The 18,612-nt window shown below is 39.6% G+C and overlaps 1 protein-coding gene across 2 annotated transcripts in view; it reads left to right on the top strand.

Moving 5' to 3' along the window:
* The window catches only part of SMCHD1 (structural maintenance of chromosomes flexible hinge domain containing 1), a 266,367-nt gene that overhangs the window by 47,080 nt on the left and 200,675 nt on the right, over nt 1-18,612 (top strand). For both annotated transcript variants that reach the window (XM_073679119.1, XM_073679120.1), the window contains exons 8-11: nt 2,470-2,633; nt 2,731-2,818; nt 8,293-8,503; nt 17,966-18,092. In XM_073679119.1, the coding sequence (XP_073535220.1) occupies nt 2,470-2,633; nt 2,731-2,818; nt 8,293-8,503; nt 17,966-18,092 (590 nt within the window). The remainder of the gene's footprint in view (nt 1-2,469; nt 2,634-2,730; nt 2,819-8,292; nt 8,504-17,965; nt 18,093-18,612) is intronic.

Raw genomic sequence — 18,612 nt, 5'->3', positions numbered from 1 at the left:
ACTCTCCAGGAGGTAGGCGTATCAATATCCAAATCTACCATAAAGAGAAGACTGCATGAAAGTAAATACAGAGGGTTCACTGCACGGTGCAAGTCACTCATAAGCATCAAGAATAAAAAGGCTAGACTGGACTTTGCTAAAATACATCTAAAAAAGCCAGCACAGTTCTGGAAGAACATTCTTTGGACAGATGAAACCAAGATCAACCTCTACCAGAATGATGGAAAGAGAAAAGTATGGCGAAGGCGTGGTACAGCTCATGATCCAAAGCATACCACATCATCTGTAAAACACGACGGAGGCAGTGTGATGGCTTGGGCATGCTTGGCTGCCAGTGGCACTGGGTCACTAGTGTTTACTGATGATGTGACACAGGACCGAAGCAGCCGAATGAATTCTGATGTATTCAGAGCCATACTGTGTGCTCAGATCCAGCCAAATGCAGCCAAACTGATTGGTCGTCGTTTCATACTACAGATGGACAATGACCCAAAACATAAAGCCAAAGCAACCCTGGAGTTTATTAAAGCAAAGAAGTGGAATATTCTTGAATAGCCAAGTCAGTCACCTGATCTCAACCCAATTGAGCATGCATTTCACTTGTTAAAGACTAAACTTCAGACAGAAAGGCCCACAAACAAACAGCAACTGAAAACCACCGCAGTGAAGGCCTGGCAGAGCATCAAAAAGGAGGAAACACAGCGTCTGGTGATGTCCATGAGTTCAAGACTGCAGGCAGTCATTGCCAACAAAGGGATTTCAACCAAGTACTAGAAATGAACATTTTATTTACAATTATTTAATCTGTCCAATTACTTTTGGTCCCTTTAAAAACCGGGTGGCACATGTTAAGGAGCTGAAACTCCTAAACCCTTCATCCAATTTTAATGTGGATATCCTCAAATGAAAGCTGAAAGTCTGAACTTCAACGGCATCTGAATTGTTTTGTTTAAAATTCATTGTGGTAATGTCTAGAACCAAAATTAGAAAAATGTTGCCTCTGTCCAAATATATATGGACCTAACTGTATATAAAATTTAATGACTGCATTCCTCTTGCTTTGTAAACTGCACCTTTTGAAACAATACGTTATCTCAGCGGTTGTCCAGTCGGACTGTTTAAACGATTAGTGGTGGCAGCGAGATCCTTTTGTTATATGGCGTATTTTTTGGATTATAAGACGCACTTTTTTCCCCTAAAATTTGGGAGGAAAAGAGTGGTGCATCTTATAATGCAAACTTACTGTATTTTATCTGGGGGAGGGGCGGCGTCGGATCGGGGTCCCAGATACAGGAGGTTGGTGGTGGCGGTAGCGGGACGATGCTGCGGGCCCCATCCTCAGAAGAAGTGTCGCTGATTCAAGGCGGTGGTGGTAGTGGCGATAGCGAAGCGACGCAGTGCTTCGGCAAATTGGCCGCTGGAGTATGCGCAAATTGAGATCTCAGGAGACGGCCATTTTGCCGAAGCACAGCGCAGGGTTATGTACGGGATAGGGAGCCTCACATCCGCTCACCGCCGACTTCTAAGGATGGGGCCGCAGCATCGCCCCACCACCGGGGCCGCAGCATTTCCCCGCTACCACCACCGCCTTGAATCAGCGACGCTTCTTCTGAGGACGGGGCCCACAGCATCGCCCGACTTTTGCCGCCTCCGCCGCCAATCTCCAGTATGTGTGACCCCCCGCTCCACCACCGCTGCCCCCCAGGTAAAAAGGATTATAAGGCGCACCATTTTATTTAAAAAAACAAACATTTTTTTCCTATTTTGCACCCCAAAACTTGGGGTGAGTCTTATAATCCGCAAAATACGATAATATTACATGTGTGGGAATCGGAGGTGTATATTTTATTCGCCCACTGTGGGTTCCCCAATAACTGGCCTATTAGGGAAAATAGCCGTGGCCTCGTCCATCACTCATCAATCAATTGCGGAATTGTCTTGACGATTGGAGGCTGCGGAGTTGCGTCCCCTGACATTACAATTTTTTTTTTTTCCCCACCACTTAAATAAAAAAAAATATTAAAAAAAAAAGAACCTATACATGTTTGGTATCTGTGTACTTGTACTGACCTGGAAAGTCATGTTGCCCGGTTAGTTTTACTGTTTAGTAAACTTGGTAAATAACCCCCTCCCCACTCCTCCCACCTTCAACAAAAATGTGAAATTGTTCTTTTTCTGCAATTTCAACGCATTGGACTTTTTCCCTGCTTTCTAGTGCATCATATAAAATGAATTGTCATTCAAAAGTACAACTTGTCCCACAAAAAACAAGCCCTCATCCAGCTATGTGGACGGAAAAATAGAAAAAGTTATGGGTCTCGGAAGGGGAGGAAAAAACGGAAACACCCCCACCCCTCCTGTGAAAATCCCTCGGGGGTGAAGGGGTTAACTAAGAAATAGATTTTTTTATTTTTTCCGCACTTTCTGTGAATGTGTGTTTAATCTAATGTTCCTTATTTAATTTTGTAGCCGACTGATTGTTCACATGTTACAGAAGATGAGAAGAACCTGTCTAACCTTATCATGGAGGAGGAGGATAAAAGAAGCTTCACCACTGTTATCGTAACTGGTGTTCAGCCTGAGCATATACAATACTTAAAAAATTACCGTCATCTATGGGTCACACAGCTGGCGTGAGTAGTGCAATGTTTAGCTTTCGGTTTTGGGATATGTTGAAAACTTTTATACCTTGGTTTTTTCATAGGTTTAAGATCTTTTTTTTTCCACTAGACATATCTACCATTACTATGTTCATGGATCATCTGGACATGTTTTGGGTAATACGAGAATCATGCACTCCAACAGGATTGACATTGAGGTATGTAGTCCATAAATGGACAATGCACTTAAAATTAATCTTCTCTACTTTTGTTGTGGAATGAATGCATTATATTAAAAAATAGACCAAATGTAGTAATTGCGGACTTTTTCAAAATTTATAGCATATATAAACTACAAATACTGCTTGCAAGTCAAATGCCAGAATGCTAAAATATATCCTTTATTACGCCTTCACCCCGAAGTCTGTATTCACCTTACTGATCAGGCCAAATTTTCCAATTCTGACCAGTGTCACTTTATGAGGTAATAACTCAGGATTGCTTCAATATATCCCAGTGATTCTGAGATTATTTTTTTTGTGACACATTATGCATTCATATAATGATAAAAAAGTTTAAAGCCTCACCGTTTTGTTCAGTATCAGGACCGTTCACAATATAGCGTTGCTGGTCTAAGGAGAACAGCTGACCCACAGTAAAATACGAAGAAAAATTCCAAGTCTCTGCAACCAAATAAAATCTTCAAAGCTTTATGTCAAAACAAACGTAGAATTAAAATTCATGGTGGTTGATAAATACTGCTCAGACGCGTGTATCTAATCCTTTCCCGTGTGGTACACTCTACTGAGTTGTGTTCCTCACCCCCTCATATGGTACCGCCTGCTGAGCCATGTATCTAATCCTCCTGTGTGATACACAGCTCAGCAGAGAGTATCTAATCCTTTCCTGTGTGATACTGTTTTGTTGACCTGTGATTTTTTTTGAAATTACACTATGTTCATATATTATCTCCAATAATCTGTTGCTTAATATTATTGCTGCAATTTTGTATTATGATGGTACAAAAATGACACTGTTGTATATCCACTGGTGTCTATTATACTCTCTTTACTCTAATTATTGCACACCTGTGTAGTTTCTGCCATTTCATGATTGGTCAGCACTTGTTTTAAATATTTTGTCATGGTTTTGTTTGCTATAGTCAGTGAAAAAGGGAAGTTCATGCCTGAAATGCATCTGAGCATTATCTTATCTACCACCATGAATTTCAATTCTATGTTTTGAAATAAAGCTTTGATGATTTTATTTGGTTACCGACACTTGGAATGTTTCATTGTACTTTATGGTAGTGGTAAATTTAGGTTGATATTTTTTGCGTTTATTTGTGAAAATATCGGAAATTTGGCAAATTTTAAAAATTTTCCCACATGTCTACTTTTTATCTCCATCATTCTTGAAACATAAGGTTTTTTTTTTTGTTAGGAAGTTACAAGGATTAAAAGTTCATCAGCAATTTCTCATTTTTTCCAGCAAAATTTACAAAACCATCTTTTTAGGGACGACATCCCGTTTGAAATGACGTTAAGGGGCCTATGTTACAGAAAATACCCAGCTGCGACCCTCAAAGTGCTTAAAACCACATTCAAAAATTGACTAACCCGTTGGGTACTTTACAGGAATTAAAGCAATGTGGAAGGAAAAAAATGAAAATATTAAATTTTCCCACAAAAACATTGCTTTACCCCAAAATTTTTCATTTTTCATTTTCACAATGGAGTAAACATACACCAAAATGTGTTGTGCAATTTCTTCTGCTTACTCAGATACCTCATATGTGAGGGAAAACAACTGTTTGAGCGCACGGCAGGGAAAGAGCGCCATTTGACTTTTGAAGCTCAAAATTGTGTGGAATAGATAGCGGACGCCATGTCGCATTTGCAGAGCCCCTGATGTGCCTAAACAGTGAAAACCCACAACAAGTGATCGTGTTTTGAAAACTACACCCCTCAAGGAACTCATCTAGATGTGTGATGGGGGCCTTGAATCCACAGGTGAAACACAGAATTTTATAACGTTGAGCAGTGGAAAAAAATAAATAAATTCCCACAAAAATGTTGCTTAAGCCTCAAATTTTTCATCAACAGGAGAAAATGAACCTTACAGTTTTTTGCGCAATTTCTCCTGAGTACACAGATACCCCATATGTGGGGGAAAACTACTTTTGAGGCACAGTACAAAGCTCGGAAGGGAAGGAGCGCTATATTGTAGTGCAGATTTTGCTGTTATGGTTTACGGATACCATGTCACATTGGCTAAGTCCCAGAGATGCCAGAACAGCAGAACCCTCCCAAAAGTTCTCATTTTCCAAACTACACTCCTCAATGAATTCCTGTAGGGGTGCAATGATCCTATTGACATCACGTGTGTCACAGAACCTTATACCATTGGGCAGTGAAGAAAACAATAATTACATTATTGTCTCAAAACTTTAGTTTTAGCACCAGATTTTACAGCCGGCAATAGATGTTGCAGAGTGAAAATTGCAAATCTGCCAGTGCCCGTACAGTGTGCCCAGGTCGTGTTTCTGGAGACATGCTCCCGTAAATTAATTGGGCTCTGATCACTACAATACTGACAGACATGGATGCTAAATGTGGTTTAGGCACACTAAGGCTCAGAAGGGAGGGGACATATGGATTTGGGAGTGCAGAATCCTCTGGATTTCTTTTGGGGGGAGCTATTTCGCTTTTCCAGAACCTTTGTGTTACCAGTAACATGGCAGCTCCCTATATTTCTGTTAACAGATGATGGACCTGAGTGGGGACTTGCTTTTTTGTGGGATGCGTTGAAGCTTTTATTGGTAGCATTTTGGGGTACATAACATTTTAGAGCAGTTCACATATGCTCTACATGGAGCAACTTACATTGGGGTTTTCATCTAAATCTCTGAAATATGTGCTTCAGATGACACACCCGATAGATTCAATCACTATAACGAGGCAGCAGAGTTACTCTGGACTCCATCTGGCCTCCGTTCAGCAGTGTCCTTCTTTTCAGACGTGCACAAAACTATGGCCTACTGCGCTTTTATGTACTCTTAAAAAAAACTGACACCGCCGGGTTACAGGCCAGACAACATTCACAGTGCCTCCATCTGCCTCATTATAAAGAATTTTCTGCCGGGGGTTGTGGCTGAATCACTTATTTTAGAGATTTATATGGAAACTCCGGTGTAATCGCTTAGCGTAGAGCATAGGATAAATGTGAGCTGAGCCTTACAGCAATCTTTGGGAGGCAGAATAAACAAATCAACAGCAGGTCAAGAATTGGTTTATTTTTTTACGCCGTTTCTCATGCAGTATAAGTGATTAGACTGCTTTAGTCTTCAGGTCTGCGTGATTACAGCAGCAGTTTTTATGTTTTGCCAAGGTTGCACAATAAAAATAATTTTATATAAAAAATATATATATATATATTTTTGCATCACTATATTCCGAGAGCTATAGCTTTTTTATTTCTCCACTGACGACACAAAATCCCATAGTAATTTTTCAGGTTTCGTGATGCCATACGCACGGCCAAGGCACCCAGTGCCAGAGGCAGCAAAACAGCCCCAAACAACCTCCACCATATTTGACTGTAGGTACTGTGTTCTTTTTATTGTAGGCCTCATTACGATTTTGGTAAACAGTAGAATGATATGGTTTACCAAAAAGCTCTATCTTGGTCTCATCAGTTCACAAGACGCTTTCCCAGAAGTATTTTGGCTTGTGTACATTTTAGCAAACTGCAGTCTAGCTATTTTATGTCTCCGTATCAGCAGCAGGGTCCTTCTGGGTCTCCTACCATCCATAGCATTTCATTCATTCAAATGACGACGCATAGTTCACATGGACACTGGTGCACCATGAGCCTGCAGGACCGTTTGACAGCAGGACAGGTTGAATTTCTTTGGAACTTGATTGGGGCTGCTTATTCACCATCCAGACTATCCTGTGTTGCAACCTTTCATCAATTTTTCTCTGCGATCCGCATCCAGCTATAGTGCCATGGGTTGTAAACTTCTTGATTTATGTTGCGCACTGTGGATAAAGGAACATCAAGATCTCCAGAGATGGACTTGTAACTTTGAGATTGTTGATATTCTTCAACAATTTTGGTTTTCAATTCCTCAGACAGTTCTCTTCTCTTTCTGTTTTCCATGCTTAGTGTGGCACACACAGACATACAGTGCAAAGATTGAGTAAACCTCTCCCCTTTATAGCTGGTTTCAGGTGTGATTTTCATATTTATCAAAAAAAAAAAGTCCACCAAACAATATCAATATGGCACTTCAAACAATAATGTATAACCCTTTCACAGGACTGAATAGATTCCCAAAGAAAAAGAAGCGATCCATACAGTACACTAAAAATTCATCTTTATTAACTGGCAAAATACTGGAGGGGAGATATGTAGCACTGGGATTGCTAGCTCCAGTAATTAAACATAGGGAAAAGGTTCCAGCACACGAAGGAATGAGGGGTTTATAAGCCATCTTTAGTGCTAGGATGATTGAACACCTGTGGAGAGGGAGGAGGTCAGAGGATAAAATTCACAGCCTTTAGAGCATTTTGGCGTGGGGTGGGCCTGAAAGTAACAGCTCTGGAGCTGTTTGTTTCACACATGCTGGATGTATGGAGATTGCAGGTCTCATGGATTGAATGCCTTTGCTTAAGGACATGGAAGCTGGACTCTAAGCCAGGTGGGCTAACCAGCACCATTGTATGGACTTGTTTTGTTTTACCTTTTGCCGGACAAAGGCTGTGTTTACGTTTTCTGGTGACGTGGTTTATGAGGATTGCAATAAGCCAGCTGCACTTTAAATAGAAACGGTTCCTGTGTCTGCCTCTTTAAGAATCCGAGTGAGTCGATCTACCATATAACCTTAATAAGAAAACATCCCAATGAATCAAACAGTTGATTAACATATAAAAGCAGAAATGCCTCAAGAGGGCACACTGGCTGTGTAGATGAAACAAATAATCCTATTGGCTATGATCTCCTTTCATAGTATCCCAGTGAATGCCTAATGGCAAGTGTATATATACATAGGAGGTGAAAATAGCTGGTATCTTAAAATTTGAATACTATAACTCAATACTCACACAATAGTATATGGTATTCATTGATCCTTATTAGTGAAATGAAGAGAAGATCTAAAAAAAACATCCATAACAGATTCTCAACACTAGCTAGATTCTCGATACCGTAATATCAGCTATTTATCAAATTCATCACATGACAGGTGTAGCTTATTGCATATAGCCCATATAAAAAAATGCTACTAGTGAAGTAAAGCACCTCGGTGCCTAGGTATGCTGATTAAGGGTTTTCAGATAAAAAGCTGAAGCCTAATCTGAAAGTAAAGGCTCAATAATTACCAAACAGTGGTGTAGAGTAGAGGATTTTAATACCAGCCGCAGAGCCCACCCACTCCGACGCGCGTTTCGCCTTGCTTCTTCCGGGGCTTGATTTTCATATTACCCACACCTGTTACTTGCCACAGGTGAGTTTGATCGAGTATCACACGCTTGAAACTAAGTTGTTCACCCACAATTTTGGAAGCCGCCAACAATTTTGTCCTGCCCATTTCTGTGTCTGTGTTTGTGTGTATACTTTTATACAGCACAATCTTTTTCATAAAAGTTCTGCATATTGGTACTTGAAGTCATGTTTAACTTTCTTACAGGTTAATATATCTGAAAAAGCAAAGGTGCCTAAACTCCTCAAACTTGATGACATCAGTAATGACATGCAAACTTTGTATATTAATTCTGCTGCTGACAGCTTTGAGTTTAAAGCTCTTGTTGAAAGAGAAGGTGTGGTGGAAGGAATCATACGCTACCATCCATTTCTGTACGACAAAGAGACTTACCCAGATGACCCATACTTTTCATCAAGTAAGTGAATACTTTTATTTTCTAAACTTATAGTAGTTAACGATAAACTACACTTTAGTGATTCAATTATCCCGCAGGCATTGCAATGTTAGGAATGCTTGTAATATTCTTCCTCATCTTATTTTGTTTCCTTTAACCTTGCAATTCCTGGGGGATTTATAATCTAGTAAGACAACTGCTCTGAAATAGTCTTAATGTCTCCTAAAGGGCCCAATTTTCTGGCAGAGAGGGGCTCAAATTTCCAGATTGTGGGATCTCGCCACGCTCCACGGCTGCTCTCGCAGTGGAAGAGATATCCCGCTCTGTCTACTTATCTAGCGGTGCCGCATACTTCATTAAAGGGGTTATGCCACCATAAAGAATACATTTAAAGGGAGCCTGTTGCGTCCTAGTTGCTATGTACACTGCCCCCATTGCTTTGTTAGTGATGCAATGTGCATCACTAACAAGCTTTTTTCATTAAAATCGGTGGTAGCATAATGATTTTATAACTTTATATATACTCTTATTCAGTCATTGGGGTGTGATTCTCTCATTTAGTCATGGGCAGCACCGCAGTGCTTGTGCCGCCCATGTATTTGAATACTGCTCCCGGCAAGGTTGCGTCTAGATCGGAGGTGATTTTTTTTTGTGCTCCTCACTTTAGCCACTTCGATCTAGACGCTTCACTGCTGAGGAGACTAGATCGGAGTTGCCTCAAATAATCCCCTCCGATGTAGACAGTTCAGCACTGACACCACTAGATCGGAGTTGATTCCAGGATCCTCATACACTCTGCTGTCTAGTCTCCTCTTCTGGCTTTTTAATGTTTTTCTTATGCTTTTCTTATGCAATTGCTCATGTTTTTAATGGCACAAACATCACAAGTCAAAAATGATTTTTTTACACTGTTATATATTTTATGGATTGGGCAAAATTCTTTTTTTTTTCCTGATTAATGAAACTTAAATTTTTATTGTTGCTTTATGTAATATAAAAAATTCCCATAATCGCTGATTGTTCAGTTTTGCCAGAATGTGACTCTTCCCATTTGTCCACAGTCCTGTCCGCAGCACCGACATTGTGAAGAGTGGGCGGAGCTCCTCAGGGAGAGGCGTAAAAGAGCTTCCCCGATAGTCACCATAATGTACAACACAGAAGTAACAAATTATTACAGGAATGTCTAAGGTCACTGGAGAACACTGCTGTTATCATTTACACCACTTTTGTGCTGTACATTCTGATGATTATGTCGGCTGATCCGTCACTGGCTGAGACTTGTGGACATACAGGAAAATTTAAATTCTATCAAAATTGAACAAACAGAGCTATGTGTATTTTTTTTATATTACAGACAGCGATAATAAAAAAAAAAAAAAAAAAAAAAAGCCTCACTTTATTAATTAAAAAAAAAAATTCACAAGGTGAAAACAATTCAGAAAGGTATTACCTGAGGTTGTAGTCTATCTATTCCACAAGAGGGAGCCTGTGCTCCATAATTCATACAATATTCAAATCAATAGATATCAAACGCATGTACATTCTCTTCATTCAGAGAGAGTGCAGAAAAGTATTAAGCAAAGTGCTCAGTATAAATCACAGTTATAAAGGCATGGATGCAGAGTGGCAAGTATACTTTTGCATCGCTTTGTTCTGAAAGCTATAACTTTATTTTTTTCACTGACAGAGCTGTATGGATGTTTTTTTTGCGAGACAAGATGCCGTTTTCAGCTATACCATTTTTGTTTCCATTTGATTTTTTTATCGCGTTTTATTCTGCTTTTTGTTTGGCGGTATGATGAAAAAGCATCATTTTTTGCTCCGTTTTTAATTTAGTTTTAAAAATGGCGCAATACCAAATATGTGTACTTTTTTTGTTTTTAGATAAATATACATATTTATTGGGGTTTTTTTATTTATTTTTGTGATAGTTTTAAAACCGTTTTTTACTTTTTTTTTATTTTTTTATTTTTTTGCTTATCCCTGTATGGGACTTCAATTTTTATTTTCCGGATCACTAGTCTCATGCAATGCAATACTATTGCATTGCATGAGACCTGTCAGATCGCCTGTTAGACTGAGATCGCTGAGCCTAGCAGGCCACCGTAGCTGGCAGACCTGGAGGTGATCATGTGACCTCCAGCTGCCATGACAACGCCAGATCACATCATGGGGGCGTCGGAGATGTGAGTGAACAACCCCCTCTCCCTCTCACTATCTTTTAAGTGCTGTAATCGCTACGGTTTGCGGCATGTAAAAGAAAGGAACGGTCCTGACGATGTCACCTGTTAGAGCTGTCACTCTGCACCAGAATCGCAGCGCTTGCAGGACCCTGGGTGTCCTGAGCGCTGTGAGACCGCCGGCCGTAGACAAACGTCGGCGCTGTACAGAGCCCAGCAAGCGTTTATCTACAGTGGGCGGTTGGGAACCAGTTAACTTATTCTGCAATCTGCTATGTACTGTAAAACATAAAGGGTGTTGAAGCCAAACTGTCTAATTAATTAAACTCTTATACAAAAATTCAACAACAAAAAAAGGCATCCATGTGACCACTTTCGTGGCTTCTTGATATTGGATACCTTTCTTTTTGTAAGGTAAAGCATTTTCTTGCCTGTTATTAAACAATTTTTTACTTTAAAGAAAGAATCAGCTTGTGATCCCATGCTGTAATGTCTGTATATTCTTTTGCTTCCTCCCCTGCCCAGGAGATGTGGTATGATCAGACCATGTTCCTGTACGGTCAGACACAGCCATTACACAGTACACAGCAGGGACACATTTATAAGATTATCTCAGCACAGGAACATTTTTTTAAACACATTAAGTTGTGGAAATTATTATTAATCCAAGATCTATTGACTAAAATGAACTTTTGTTCATAGGAAGACCCCTTTAAAATTCACTTTAAAGTCAATTTTTTTGTGAGACTTGTATAATTACACTTACCCTAAAGACAGCTTTTTTTTCTACCCATCACTATTGAGGGGTGGGTTGTAGAAATCCAATTTTTTTTTTGTTAAACTGGTAATGAGTCATAAAGGTATCATGTTTACTGGTATACATGTTTAATGGGCCTAACAACAAGTAACCAGGAAGAAAAATCATGAGCGGTCATGGATGCGAAGAGAAACTCTGATCACCGGTAAGGTGATCAGAGTTTCTCTTCGCATCCATGACCGCTCATGATTTTTCTTCCTGGTTACTTGTTGTTAGGCCCATTATTTTCTGTATAATAAATATAGAATATTTTTCTTCAGAAAAAAAATATCTTTGTACTGTGTTAGCCAGTAGGTAGAAAAATATTAACATTTGAGAGTCCTCAGCGGTTGATACCTTTTTAATGGCTGAGGCTGTGTGCCCACGATCCGGAGCCGCTGCGGGTTTAACACTGCGGACTTATGCAGCATCAAACGCACAGCCGCCTGATGTTACAGCATAGTGGATGGGATTTGTACACCCGCGGAAACTGACATGTGGCGCGTCTTTCCAGACCGCAGCATGTCAATTCCTCCGGCTGGTCCGCATGCTGGCTTTCCCCATAGACCTAACCTCTTTTGAGGATATTCCGCAGGTGAAAAAAAGGCATCGCTCATTTGCATATCCACCTTGCGGCTCCTCCGCAGCGTCTGGGCCACAGGCTGGGACACATCGTGGGCACATAACCTAACTGATTAGGTGGTAACAAATTGGAAGCTTTCCAGACTACTCAGGTCTCGCTATCAGGCATAGTATAGCACAAAATCTGACGAAAGTTTTTCTGACATTCATTTAGATGTCATGGTCTATGGTAATAATAATAATTTTTTATCTCTATAACGCCAACATATTCTTCAGTACTTTACATTTTAGAGGGGACTTGTACAGACAAAAGACATCACAGAATAACAATCACATAAATCAACAGATACCAGGAGGAGTGAGGGCCCTACTCGCAAGCTTACAATCTATGAGGAAATAGGGGAAACACGATGTGTGGATGGTAACAAACGCTTGTATTGTATGGTCCATCCATCAATGTATAGTACCAAATAAGAAAGATAGGTGGGAAAGAATTATAACTGCTTTCCCTTTTTTTTCTGTCCCTGTAGGAAAGGAAAATATCCCTTTGGTGCCATCATTGAGGATACATTACCAATACAGTCCTTTTTTTTCAAATGACAGGACGGTCACATAGTGCTTGGCAAGGATGTTTTAGAATGTCATTGCTGAGCCAGCAGCTGGAGAGAGACTGTACAGCTGCGGGAACACAGTGCTGCCTGGACCACCCATTGTGAAGGCAAAGATGGTTTATTACCATCTTTGACTTACTCATCACCGTATATACAGTACCAAACAAGTGCTGTTTAGGAAGCTTTAAAATCGCTTCCTTCTCCTGTTTAAACGATCATGTGCTCGCTGGTTGTCATCGGAATGATCAGGAGCTGCTGGGTCCTTACAGAAAAGCTTTACAGTGCAGATATGAGGCTGACTTTACCATGTAACTGGGGCTAATATGCTATGCCCAATAATATGGGAAATCTGCGATAAAATGTATTTGAAAATGTAATTGCCCCTGAATTACGCTGTGGGGCACAGTGTAAGAAAAGGCAAAAAAAAAAATGAAACAAAATTAAAAACGAGAAAGCCACTGCCAGTCTCTATGCCGGTTTGCTGTCACTGATGGAAATAAGGAAGTATAGCAAAAAAAAAAAACCTTCTATCCTGTATAGAAATAATATCAGAAAGGTGGACACCATTTGATCATGTATTTTAGTAGCCCTTTATGTAATATTTTAACCCCTTAGTGACCGAGCCAATTTTGACCTGAATGACCAGGCCATATTTTAGAATACTGACCAGTGTTACTTTATGAGGTAGTTACTCTGGAACACTTCAACGGATCCCAGTGATTCTCAGATTGTTTTTTCGTGACATATTGTACTTCATAACAGTGGTAAAATTTGTTCAAAATGGCCTGAGTTTATTTGTGAAAATATCGTAAATTTGGCGAAAATGTTAAAACTTTCGCAATTTTCAACCTTTTTTTTTCTTATTCCCTTAAACCATTGTGTTATGTCACACAGAATAGTTAATAAATTAACATTTCCCACATGTCTACTTTACATCTGTATCATTTTTGAAACATAATTTTTTTTATTAGGTTAGAAGGGTTAGAAGTTGATGAAAATAAAAAAATGTTATTTTATTATTATTTATTTTATTATAGCACTATTAATTCCATGTCACTTTACATGTTTAAAAGGGGTATACATAGCAAACAAGTACAATAATTTGAACAAAAACGAATCAGTGACTGGTACAGGAGGAGAGAGGACTCTGCCTGCGAGGGATCACAATCTACAAGGGATGGGTGAGGATACAGTAGGTGAGGGTAGAGCTGGTCGTGCAGCGGTGTGGTGGAGTGAGGGTTTCTGCAGGCTGTAGGCCTTACATGGGTAAAATATTAACAAAGATACTCTTGTGACATATCTGGCGAAAGCCTGTACTGTTCTGAGTTGAATGGTTTTTTTTCCCTATTTCTCTATCTTGTTTCTTGCCTAAGTTATGAGGAGAAACATAAAGGCATGCGACACAGAAATTCACATTTTTTTCACAACTTTAAAAATAAATGAAAAAAAAAAATCTAAAATGTATAGAATTTTTTTTTTTCCTAAACATTTTGCTTCCTCTAGCACAGTATTACCCAAGAGCAAATTCTCAAAACAATTAAAAATATTGTGGTAATATTCATTGGTTCACTTGACATGGAATGACCAATATGTGATTGAACACTACTGTTTGAGCACACAGCAGGGATCGGATGGGAAGGAGCGCTACTTGGCTTTTAGAACGCAGATTCCGTTTGAGTAGATCATGGGCTCCATTAGCCGAGCCCCTGAGGTGTCAGAACAGCTGAAACCCCTCCAGGTGACCCTATAATGGAAACTTCACTGCCTAAGCAATTCATCTAGGGGTGTAGTGAGTATTTTGAACCCACAGGTGCCTCACAGACTTTTATAACATTGAGACATGGAAATATGACATTTTTGTGGTGAAAATGTATTTTTTGTATGTGCTGCAAATTTATCAGGTACACAAGGGATAATAGATGAAACTGGGACCCATAATTTATTGTGCAATTTCTCCTGAGCGCGGTGATGCCCCCCATATGTTGTCAGAAACTACTGTTAGGCCACACGTCAGGGCTGAGAAGGAAGGAGTGCTTTTTGGCTTTTGGTGCAAAAATTTTGGTAGAATAGTTTGCGAGCGACATTTGCGGAGCCCAGAAGGTGCCAGAACAACAGAAAAACCACAAAAGTGACCCCATTGTATAAATTGCACCTCTCAATAAATTAATCTACGGCTGCTATTTTGTAACATCCATGCCTTGCTTTTTTTCTGGATAATTGCAAATATGCCAATTTAGTGCCCCTACATTGTGCCCCCATATATTGTAGCGCCCCCATACATTGTACCCAGCTTGTGCTTCTGCCGATACATACCCCGTAAACTATTAAGTTCTCTCTCTCCACTACAATAATGGCAAACTTGGCCTCTTACTACGGTTTAGGCACAGAGGGGATAAGAAGGAGGGGGGCATTTGGATTTGGGAGCTCGGAATTCACTGGATTTTATTTCAGGGGGCGAGAGCCCTGTTGCTTTTCCAGATCTTTGTTCTACCAGTTGCGTGGGAACCCCCTATATTTCCAGTGACAGATGATGGTCCTGAGTGAGGGCTGGTTTTGTGCGGGATAAATTTAGGCTTTTTATTGGTAACATTTTGGGGTAGATAATATTTTTAGATCACATCCAGAATAAGGCTGGGATCACATTCTTGTGTTCTACGCTGAGCACTTATGTTAGGGTTTCCATATAAATCCCACAAAAACGCGATTCAGACAAAACCACCAACTGAATCGCACTCTATAATGAGGCAGATGTAAACATGAGTCCGTTTGGTGTCTGCTGCGGTGGTATCCATCTTTTTAGGCATGCACAGATTTGTGGTCGCCCACACTTGTGCGCTAAAAAGACGCTTAAAATGATCCGGAACACAGACCAGTTCAAAGTGACCTATGTGCCTTATAACTGAGTGTCTCCGTCCGGAGTTTTGTCTGAATCGCAGTTTTGGAGAATATGCACCGAAACCCCATCGTTAGCGCTCAACGGAAAGCGTAGGATAAATGTGAGCCGAGCCTTATCCCATTTTTGGGAGGTAGAATGAACAAATACACAGAAGTACAAGAATAGTTTTTATTTTTGCGCGGTTCGCCGTGCTGTATAAGTGATGAGGTGGATTTATTCTTCGGGTCGGTGCGACACCAGATTTATATGTTTTTTTTTATGGTTTGCTATGTTTACAGACTAAAAACAACATTTTACAAAAATTAATTTGTTTTGCATCATATTCTGAGAGCTGTAAGTTTTGTATCTTTTTGGCAAATGAACCACGTTAAGGCTTGTTTTTTGCTGAACGGTTTGGAGTTTTCATTTATAGAATCATTACAAACAGAGTGATCTATTTTAAGTGTTTATTTCTGTTAATGCTGATGATTATGGCTTACAGATAATGAAAACACAGAAGTCATTATCTCAGTAAATTGGAATACTTTATAACAACAGCTTTAAAAATGTTTTTAAAATCTGAAATGTTGGCCTACTGAAATGTATGTTCAGTAAATGCACTCAATACTTGGTCGGGCTCCTTTTGCATCAATTACTGCATCAATGCGGCGTGGTATGGAGGTGATCAGCCTGTGGCACTGCTGAGGTGTTATGGAAGCCCAGGTTGCTTTGATAACAGCCTTCAGCTCGTCTGCATTGTTGGATCTGCTGTCTCTCCTCTTCCTCTTGACAATACCCCATAGATTCTCTAAGGGGTTAAGGTCAGGCAAGTTTGCTGACCAATCAAGCATAGTGATACTGTTGTTTTTAAACCAGGTATTGGTACTTTTGGCAGTGTGGACAGGTGCCAAATCCTGCTGGAGACTGAAATTTCCATCTCCAAAAAGCTTGTCGGCAGAAAGAAGCATGAAGTGCTCTAAAATTTCCTGGTAGACAGCTGCACTGACTTTGGTCTTGATAAGATACAGTGGACCTACACCAGCAGATGACATGGCTCCCCAAACCATCACTGATTGTGGAAACTTCACACTAGACCTCAAGCAGCTTGGATTGTGGCCTCTCCACTCTTCCTCCAGACTCTGGGACCTTGATTTCCAAATGAAAATTGGAATTCTTGGACCTTGTAGGGTGTGTCAATGACTGCCTTCTGGACATCTGTCAAGTCAGCAGTCTATCCCATCATTGTGGAGCCTAGTGAAACAGACTAAATGGCCTTTTTAAATGCTTAGGAAGCCTTTGCAGGTGTTTTTAGTTAATTATTCTAATTTATTGAGATAATGACTTTTGTGATTTCATTGGCTGTAAGCCATAATTATCAGCACTAACAGAAATAAACACTTGAAATAGATCACTCTGTCTGTAATGTCTCTATATAATATGAGTTTTACTTTGTGTATTATATAGAGCGGGTCATTCCGGACGCAGCGATACCAATTATGTGTACTTTTTTTATTTTCATTTTATCACAAGCGCTGCGTTTAGTGTAGAGAAACGACTTTTCGTGATTTGTGTTCACTTTTTTGTTTTTTGTTTTTGTTTTTTTTTTTTTACTTTTTTCCATATTTTATTTTACTTTTTTGTACTTTTTCACTAAGTCCCACTATGGGACGTGTCTAGTTTTTATTTTGATTGCTGGTCTCATACACTGCAGTACTCGTATACTACAGTGCATGAGAACAGTCAGTGTCTCACTGACACCGCCTGTGAGACCCAGACCTCTGACCATCATACCCTGGGGTCATCACATGACCTCAGGGTACCATGGTAACCATCGGGACCTGCAATTCTCATTGCGGTGGTCCGATGGTTACCAAGGGGGGTCTTGTGACCACCTTGTAACAACTTAAATACCGATGCCGCAATTGACAGCTGTATTTAAGTGGTTAATCTGCCCCGATCGGCTTCAAAACCGTCCGGGGCCGATATCGCAGGGTGTCGGCTGTCACACACAGCTGTCACCCGCGGGAAATTCAGCTGCGGGACGGCGCTATACTGTTATTGCTCAGCGCCATTAAAAAGCTGCACTGAGGAATAAGCACCCTTAACGACCGCTGTTATGAGGTTAAAAAAATAATGTGAATAACTAACACATTTATATTTTCTGCCTATATCGTCAAAAAAGAGAATATGAAAATGACCTAAAAGTTGGGCACCACGTATCGTTAAAAAAAAAAAAAAAAAAAAAAAGGAAAAATGTACTTGAATAGCCGATTAAGAAAAAGTGTTAACACTGTATGTACGAAAAAAAATATGTAAATGTGCCTGGTTACTCGTTAAGGTAAATGTTTTTTTAAATTTATACATGTTTAATGTTGAAAAACAAGTATGCCTGCACATTTTCTGAATATGTTATCTGAACCGTATGTTGAAATGTTTTAGGAGATAATGAAGAAAATGATGACTTTGATGATGATTGCTTCATTGTGCAAAAAGAAGCTAGGGGGAAGAGACCAATCTTTGAATGTTTCTGGAATGGAAGACTGATTCCTTATACTACAATCCAAGAGTAAGACTTGTGATAAATTTGAGATAATAGAACCGTACAATGCAGAAAATTTGAATCACTGATGAGTTTTGTTTGCCTACAATAGTAGCACTACAACAAGTTAGCTGTGTTTTACCTTTAATAGAAGTATTATTTAATTTCAGCGGATATAAAAAGTCTACCCCTGTTAAAATGCCAGGTTTTGGTTGTTTAAAAAAAAAAAGAATCACATATCAAGAAGAATCATTTCAGAACTTTTTCCACCTTTAATGTTATCTTTACAAATACATTGAGAAACAAATATTTTTAAGGGGGAGAATAAAAAAAAACTAAAATAATGTGGTTGCATAAGTGTGAACACCCTGTTATAATCGGGGATGTGGTTGTGTTCTGAATTAGCCAATCAGATTTAAACTCATGTTAAATATGAAATTTAGCTGTTTTTGTAGGATTTTCCTGACATTTTATTGCTTTTAACAGCAAAAGCCTGTAAACAGCTTGCAACAGAGCAAAGAGATCTCATCTCCATGTTGAAACTTAT

This window comes from Phyllobates terribilis, unplaced genomic scaffold, assembly GCF_046119375.1.
Source record: "Phyllobates terribilis strain yellow unplaced genomic scaffold, ASM4611937v1 Scaffold_4__5_contigs__length_816908805, whole genome shotgun sequence".
NCBI classification, from domain to species: domain Eukaryota; kingdom Metazoa; phylum Chordata; class Amphibia; order Anura; family Dendrobatidae; genus Phyllobates; species Phyllobates terribilis.
The sequence above is the reverse complement of the archived record's forward strand: the minus strand, read 5'-3'. Positions and strand labels throughout refer to the sequence as shown.